The 9,015-nt window shown below is 49.3% G+C and overlaps 1 protein-coding gene across 1 annotated transcript; it reads right to left on the reverse strand.

Annotated features, from left to right (window-relative positions):
* Window positions 1-429: 429 nt before the first annotated feature.
* Window positions 430-6,777, reverse strand: LOC142196197 (uncharacterized). The gene is made up of 3 exons (XM_075266416.1): window positions 5,827-6,777; window positions 3,136-3,154; window positions 430-554 (listed from the first exon to the last, which is right to left on the reverse strand). Exons 1-3 carry the CDS (start codon window positions 6,775-6,777, stop codon window positions 430-432), a joined length of 1,095 nt encoding a protein of 364 aa, XP_075122517.1.
* Between the last annotated feature and the right edge of the window lie 2,238 nt (window positions 6,778-9,015).

Below are 9,015 nucleotides of genomic sequence, written 5' to 3' on the forward strand. Positions count from 1 at the left end.
AGGGGTCTGCTACTCTCTCTCCCCCCTCCTTCTTACCTGACAAGCGGAAGACTTTGCTATATTTTTCCTTTCTTTTTGCTCTTCTGAGCCTCTGCTGCTTCCTCCCCCGCCGGGGGAGCCCGCCGGCTCATGCGTGCGCCTGGAGTGCTGCCGTGCCGGAGCCGGGCTTCCCTGCGCGGCTAGGACCCTTTCTCCTGGGAACCGTTTTTTTTTTTGGTTCCCCGGGTCCGCCACCCTACTCGTCTGCCGCACATGCGCGGTATGCGGTTTGCGCGGCGGGCGAATGAAACCCCCTGGAGACGAGCGGATGCCGGGGTTCTGGGGATCCTGTCAGTATTGAGGGGCCCCCCTCTGTGAGTTTTTGCCTTTGCCCCCCCCCCCAAGAAAAAAAAAAAAAGAGTGCCCTTTTTTAGTCCCGCCCCCTGGCCTTTATCCCCTCCAAAACCATCTTTCAGTGCCTGTTGCTTCGGTTACTGGCACCTCAACTAGAGAAGCTCCTTGGTCAATTTGTCCTAGAAAGCAGCTCCGTTGATTCAGGTTTAGGGGAGGCGGCCAGGGGGAAGGGGTGGTAGCGGTTCCCACTATGGGAGGGCAAAGGTTGTTAGTATTCTTTTTCTTTGTTCCTTCTCAGAATGTCTTCTTCTTCCGCCTCTACTGTTCCTCCTCGGAGGAAGGCCGTGGCAAAGAGGAAACATCTTTCATGCGCTACCTGCAGAGTCCCACTGCCTGACGACTCCCAGTTTCGTTTTTGTCCAGGATGTAGAGCCCCCCCTTCTGAGGCAACCCCCATGCGGGAGATGGTATCCTGGGTGAAGGGCTTCGTCTAGGACTCCATGAAAAGGATGGAGTCCTCAGCCAAAAGACCACGGCTGGACTGCAAGTTGTCCCTTCCGCCCCTGGAGAACCTGCGCCTTAGGGACGTGGAGTCATCATCCGATTCTGAGGAGGAAAAGGAGATCTTCCCCTTAGAGAAGATGTCCAGGGTGTTCAAGACACTTAGGATCAGAGACCGGGAAGGTGGTGAAGGCCCAAGTAGAAGGTCTCGTACCTTGAGGCCGTCCTCGGAAATGCTTCGCCTGATGGAGAGTGAATGGAGGCACCCGGAAAAACCCTTTGCGCCATCCAAGCGATTTAAGACCTTATTCCCGGTCTCTGAGGGTCAGCTAAAGGCGTGGGGTCCTCCGCCGAAGGTTGACGTCGCTGTGGCGAAGCTGTCAAGGCGCACTGTCCTCCCGACAGAGGACGGGTCGAGTCTCAAGGATCCGATGGATCGTCAGGTGGAAGGATCACCGAGACGAGTCTATTCGGCCTCCTCGTCTCAGGCCTCCCTGGGCATGGTTGCGAACGAGGTGGCCACTGGTCTGCGGGCAGAGCTCTCGTCACTTGCCAAGGACATAGATTCCGGAGTGGATCGAGATGACCTCCTAGCAACAATGTCGGACATCTCTCTGCTGGTGGATCATCTGACGGAGGCGACCCATTTTCAGACCCGTCTGGCCGCCAGATCTATGGCACTGGTTACTGCTGCTCGCAAGCCCTTGTGGCTGAAGCCCTGGAAGGCTGACCTCACCTCCAAGAATAGCCTGTGTGGTCTCCCCTTTGAGCCGGGACGGCTGTTCGGGAGGGAGCTCGACCGGATTATGGAATCTCTGGCCGACTCCAAAGGCAATAATTTGCCACAGCCCCTTGAAGGTCAGAGTCCCTCCTTTCGAGGAAGAGGCACCTCCAGAAGAGGAACTAGAGGCCAGCGACGATCCGGCAGAGGTAGAGGTCGGGCTCCTCTCGTAAACGTAAGGGCACCTCCTTCTAATCCTTCCACCCTACCTCCCCTCTCCTCGCCCCCGGGGTGGGCGGCCGTCTTTCCCACTATGTGGATGCCTGGCGCCAGAATATTCGGGACCCCTGGGTCATCCAGACGATCCAGGAAGGCTATAAAATTAATTTTGTTGCCCAGCCACCAGAGAAGATGGTAAGAACCCGCCCTCTTCAGGGCCCCAAACAACTTCATCTGGAGAAATTGATTCAGGAGTACGTGGACAAAGCCGCGCTGGAGGTGGTTCCTTGCGCAGATCAAGGCACAGGCATCTATTCTCCAGTCTTCTTGGTCCCCAAGTCATCAGGCGAGTGGCGTATGATCATCGATCTCAGGTATCTGAATAGCTTTATCCGCAGGCTGCGGTTTCGCATGGAGACCATCAGGTCAGTGCTACCTTTCATGCGCTCTGGAGATCACTTCGTCACTCTGGACCTGAAGGATGCCTACCTCCACGTACCCATCTTTCCGGCACACCGAAAGTTCCTAAGGATTGCCGTATACATAGAAGGGAAAGAGGCGCACTTCCAGTTCGCAGCCCTCCCGTTCGGCATATCCTCCGCCCCCCACACCTTCACAAAGGTCATAGCTCCGGTCGCTGCCGCCCTGCGCCTTCAAGGCATATTCATAGTCCCGTACCTGGACGACTGGCTTCTGAAGGCTCATTCAAAGGAGGTTCTTACCACGCAGGTGCAGACCGTCATAGCTCTACTAGACAAGCTGGGGTGGCTGGTAAACTGGCAGAAGTCAGTAATGGTGCCATCAACATGAGTTCAGTTCCTGGGACTTTATTCTAGACTCTCTCAACATGACGGTCTCTCTACCCTCTCCTCGCAAAAGGAAAATTGCTCGGGCAGCACATCATTTGTCTTCTACACGGAAGGTCACCATCAGGACGGCTATGAAGGTCCTTGGATTGATGTCCGCTACCCTAGATGCAGTTCCTTGGGCCCTATGGCATATGCGCCCTCTACAGAACGAGATCTTGAGAGTCTGGAATCACAGTCCTTCAGGTTTACAGAAGCCAATCCAGTTAACCATCAGCACCCGGCAAACCTTGCCCTGGTGGACCCATCTGCGAGATGGGAAGTCCTCGGTCCAGCCCGCCTGGACCCTGTTGACTACAGATGCCTCCCTCACAGGCTGGGGAGCTCATCTGGGGGAGACCCCGGTTCAAGGTACATGGAATCAGCGGGAGAGGACGCACTCATCCAACTGGCGCGAGCTTACCGCAGTTCATCGAGCCCTTCTGTCATTTGCACCACTTCTACGAGGGAAAGCGGTCAAAGTAAGATCAGACAATCTGACGACAGTCCACTATATCAACAAGCAGGGAGGAACCAGGTCCCCCTCACTCCTGCAAGTCACCAACCTGATCTTCTCCTGGGCAGAACGGAACCTCTCCCAGCTGGCCACGGTACATATCCAGGGCTGCCTGAACATCCTAGCAGATCAACTCAGCAGAGGCCGCCCGACCGCAGGCGAATGTTCCTTGAATCAGGACATCTTCCACTACCTGACCAGGAGGTGGGGTCTCCCTGAGGTGGATCTGATGGCCACCCAACACAATGCCAAAGTAGAAAGGTTTTGCTCCCTGTACCGGGAAGACAACCCTTTGGCTGTGGATGCCCTGTCAATACCATGGAGGTTCGAACTGGTATACGTGTTCCCTCCCATCCTGATGATCCCAAAGGTATTGGCGAAACTCAGGCAGGACCAGACTTCGGCAATAGTGATCATGCCGTTCTGGCCAAAAAGGGCATGGTTCACCGACCTTATCCTTATGAGTCAGGGGAACTACTGGAGGCTTCCACCAGTCAGGAACCTGGTGTCACTGAACAGTCGGCCATGCCTGGGCCTAGACAAATTCAACCTCACTGCCTGGAGGCTAACCGCACCATACGCGCAGACAGAGGATTGTCCCAGGGAGTGCTAAGTACCTTAGCCCATTCAAGAGCGGAGGCAACCAATCAGAGCTACCAAAGGATCGCCCGGATATTCCGAGATTGGTGTACAGGCAGCCACCGCGATCCAGACAGAGATGCAGTCCTAGAGTTCTTACAGAACGGCCTGGAGAGAGGACTAGCACCTGCCACCCTCAAGGTTCAAGTGTCAGCTCTATCTGCTCTCCTGGAGACACGGTTATCACAAGATCCTCTTGTCAAACAGTTCCTTAGGGGGGCTGCCAGGCTCCGTCCCCAGGTACGGCCTCCTGTCCCCAGGTGGGACCTGGCCGCGGTTCTACAAGGGCTATGTGCGCCCCCCTTCAAACCATTATCTGAAGTGGACTGGAAGTACCTGTCATTTAAGGTGACTTTCCTGCTGGCAATAACCTCTGCCAAGAGGGTTGGCGAATTGCAGGCCCTAGCGGCCTCCGAACCTTTCATAACCTTCTTCCCTGACAGGGTACAGCTAAGGTTCGTTCCGGGATTTTTGCCAAAGGTACCAACACTTCAGAACACCAACCAAGTGATCACCCTACCGGGCTTCTTTCCCTCTCCTGCTACGGATCAGGAGGAGAAGCTACACACACTGGATCTGGTAAGAGCACTACGTATTTACCTAGACCGTACAGCACCATTCCGAAGATCAGAGAATCTTCTGGTTAATGTGTTTGGCCATAATAGAGGTGCTAAAGCATCAAAGGTAACCCTGTCTAGATGGATCAGAGAAGCTATCAGCTGTTCCCTTCGGGCCCAGAATCTTCCAGTTCCAGATTTCTTACGAGCCCATGCCACCCGAGCAGTGTCGACATCATGGGCAGAGACACGGTTCCTCTCTCTAGACCAGATATGTGCTGCAGCCTCATGGAGCTCACAGCTGACTTTTGCCAAACACTACAGATTGGACTGGCGTACGGCCGATGCTACAGCATTTGGGCACTCCGTCTTGGCATCAGCCTGCCAGGAGGACCCGCCCTAGGGGAAACAATACTTGCTAAATCCCCAGTTGTGCTGCTGTTGGGCGTAGGGGGAAAGAAAGATTATGAATGATAATCTGTTTTCCCTTAGCCCAAACAGCAGCACAAGGCTCCCTCCCTAGGAGGTACTGTTGTACAGATTTTGTGTATGTGTGTGTAGCTCTTGGCATAGATTGCTCTGTATATCATACTTGTTACTAACACAAGGGAGGAGCATGTCTTCCGGCCTCTTATAGGGGTCAAAAGCTGTTAGGACAGGTGGAATTTTTAATTACCTAACAGCTCATTAGGGGCAGGAATACCCCAGTTGTGCTGCTGTTTGGGCTAAGGGAAAACAGATTATCATTCATAATCTTTCTATCTGCCAAGCAGTGTTTACGCCCAGTATCATAAAACCGACAGAGTTTATTACTTAGTTACCATATCACTTATAGTCCAAAGTCATATATTATTCTTGTATGAATATTATTATACCCGTAGGTGTGCCTATATCATCTGTCATTTACCCAAACTTTTTCAAAATTATCATAAGTTTAAAAAAAAAAAAAAAAAACTTGTCTTAAAATTGTGAAGTTTATTATCCAGTAATATTTTACCTAAAACCATAGACAAAAACCACACAGAATCAGATTTCGATATTTATTTATTTATTTTATATAATTATTTCATATGACATTTAGGTCTTTCATTATTGAGGATTTTTTTTGTTGTAAACGATCAGTTTTGACATAGTCACAAGTTTCATTTCTACAGTGTATTTTACATGTTATTTCACCTAATATTTGGCTTACATATCAGATCAGAGTGTCACGCTATTCTGTCCTACAACTGAAATATATTATAATGTGGTCAGTATATATAACACGTATGATTCTTTTACATATTAATCTGGAATAATTAGCAGTATATTAATTAATTAGAGGTAAATTTACCAGGATTCCCTTACACTATTCATAGGTAGGCATATGAGTTGAGCAGACGTTCCTGTTAGGATTTCAGTTGATCTTTATTCGGTTTATTCATCATTGTCTCCATCATCCATATTCTCTATCCATTGATACTGTCTTCTTTTACACTCTATAATTTTTCCTGCTTCTATTTTTGTGGTTTTCGTGTCTCCCAGATATGGTGTTTCTGTTGCTTGGCAGGCAGACAGGTTCTCCAGAAGTTTTTCCCTTGGGATCTGAAGGTAGCTTCCTTCAGGAAAGTGAAAGGCAAATACTAAGTTGTTCCAGACACAGTATCGCTTAAAGTTTTCATGATGATGGAGATCAATAGAAGGAGAAGAGGATAAGAACACTGTCAACTCTTCAGATGTAGATTCAGGTCTCCAATACAAATTTTCATTGCTCCAGTAGACAGGGTAAGGGGATGAATATGAAGTAGTTTTATATCTGGGCACTTGTAGAAGATCATCAAATTTCTTAGAGTCAGGACTGTGGATAACAATGTAATGTGCAATCTCTTTTTTGAACAAGTCGGTGCCCAAATACTTGAACATTGGCATTTTGCCACCGCAGTGCTGCGCCTTGTATAAGCCTATAAGATCAGACAGCAAAAAGGAAAACACAAAATTTCCATATCGCGACTCATGATTCTTAAAGGCTGGGGAAGTTGCAAATTGTTTACGTATGTCTGAGTAGTAGAACATTAAATTGTAGTTTTCCTTCTGAGACTCGTAAACTTCCTCAAAGGCTGTGCTGACAACATCATCAGAAATATGTACGCTCCAGAAGGACAAGTCTTCAAATTCTTTTCTTCTGTTCCTTGCTCTGATACATTGTGATTCCAAAATATTAGACATGTGTTCTTCAGTGGTCACGTGTTGCACTTTTGTGATGGGAAATGATACTTGCATGCAATTGAAATCGTGAGTGAGGTCCATATATGAAAGCATAGCCTTTCCCCCTTTATTTAAATTCTGTTCCTTTCGAAGGATGGGGGGAATTTCATCTAATAACAATAATTCCTTTTTCTTGAAATACCCTTCTGATCCCTTACAGCCAATTATTTCTTGAAGATTGCTGGTCTGGTTTCCTGCCATAGCTTTGCCTGTGTATTCTCGCATTTGCAACACTGATCCATTTGTCAGATGAATATATAGAGGTAAGTCTACCACACCTGTTTAAACATTAATCTAACAGATGGACGTGTAAATGCGAGAAATGAAAGTGGAAGCTAAGTACATATATACTTTCCATAAATGGAAGTGATAAGGTCATAGTCGCGTTTATGACTAATTGACCAATAATCTCAGGTAACTGTCGTCATCCTAATTAATAAGGCTGAGGGCCGGCAGTCAAGAAATCACACCCAGGGCCGCCATCAGGAATTCTGGGGCCCCATACAGCCTAAGTGTCTGGGCCCCCACCATTTTAAAACTACTTTATTTTGCGACATACCAATTATTTATTGCATTTCCCTTTATTTAGCAGCATTACAAGGCTTAATCAGATTCTATTTGCAGGTAAAATCTGCTACGTGTGACAGCGCCTATAGAGAGCCAACACCATCTATAAGAGCTCAATATAAAATCCTCAGGGCTTTTTCACATTGCATTTTTGGCCTCCCTTGTCGGGATACGTTGGTAACCAGTCAGAATCAGCTGTCAACTTATCCCTGCACGAAGAACTGGCCATTAAAAAAAAAGGGGGGCCTGCAGTTCTCCGTGCAGGGATAAGTGGGTAGCTGATTGTGACAGGTTACCAACGTATCCCGGCAAGGGAGGCCAAAAACGCAATGTGAACACTCCTTTAAAGTGAAAGTCCCACCCTCAAACAGGCTGCTATGCTAGTAACATAGCAGTCTACATCATTATTAATACAAAGCACACATACCTTTGGAGGGATTGTGTGCTTTGTAGTTCTCCAGCTAAAAACTTATATATTATTGCCCCAGTTCCCTCTCCGCAGGGCAAATTTAGCCCCACCCACTTTTATGTTGACTCCGCCCATTTTCATTAATTTTTCATGTGCCCGCACACAGTATAATCCTCCTACAGTCACCCGTAAATTATATGTCCCCCCTCTATCTCTCCCCCAGCTTCATATACACCCTTCATCTGCCCCCAGTTTCATGTCCCCCTCCATCTCTGCCCCCAGTTTCATGTCCCCTCCATCTCTGCCCCCAGATTCATGTCCACTCCATCTCTGCCCCCAGATTCATGTCCACTCCATCTCTGCCCCCAGATTCATGTCCACACCATCTCTGCCCCCAGATTCATGTCCACTCCATCTCTGCCCCCAGATTCATGTCCACTCCATCTCTGCCCCCAGATTCATGTCCACTCCATCTCTGCCCCCAGATTCATGTCCACTCCATCTCTGCCCCCAGATTCATGTCCCCTCCATCTCTGCCCCTAGATTCATGTCCCCTCCATCTCTGCCCCTAGATTAATGTCCTCTCCACCTCTGCCCCCAGATTCATGTCTCCACATCTCTGCCCCCAGTGTCATGCCGTCCTCTCCATCTCTGCCCCAGTGTCATGCTGTCCTCTCCATCTCTGCCCCCAGTGTCATGCCGTCCTCTCCATCTCTGCCCCCAGTGTCATGCCGTCCTCTCCATCTCTGCCCCCAGTGTCATGCCGTCCTCTCCTTCATCTGCCCCCAGTTTCACGTTCCACCTCAGTACACATTACACTTACCTTCTTCCACGTTCCCCCACTGCACTCTGCGCGCCTCTCTCTCTCACTGGCGCACAGTTGTAGACGCGATGTGACGTCATCACATCGCGTTTACACAGCCAGTAGGCGGCGTTCAGCGGCGAAGAAACGAGCTGACCTGTTCAGCTCCTTGCTTCAGCCACGTATGTGTTCAACTCAGATCTGCGTCCTCTGGACGCAGATCTGAGTTGAAGTCGGACATATAATGACTGCTGCGGGCGCCAGGGGTCGGCACACGGTGCCGGTCCAAAACCGGGCCCCCCCCCTTATTTTTCAATTTGGCCGGGCCCCTGACGCCAGTAGCAGTAGTACTGGCCTATCGGCAGCCCTGATCACACCACTCTGTTGGTATTCATTCTTTTCTCAGCTTTAAATGTATACTGACGCACTTTTTATTGAGAACACAGAGTTAAATAGTATCAGAGAACGGAAGTGATACAACAACAACGTAAGTTTTCATATTAATTCCTGATCGGTATGATACATCTCAATCAAATAGTAAAAGTTTATGCAGTGCCATATATAGTCAGCTGGTCCCGCTTCTGCGTGGTGACCTTGGGGAGCTGTCTTGTGGCAGCAAGCCAAGCATTTGTTTTTCTTGCACCCATCTTGGATACAGGCG

Source organism: Leptodactylus fuscus, chromosome 2, assembly GCF_031893055.1.
Source record: "Leptodactylus fuscus isolate aLepFus1 chromosome 2, aLepFus1.hap2, whole genome shotgun sequence".
In the NCBI taxonomy this organism is placed as follows: Eukaryota; Metazoa; Chordata; class Amphibia; order Anura; family Leptodactylidae; genus Leptodactylus; species Leptodactylus fuscus.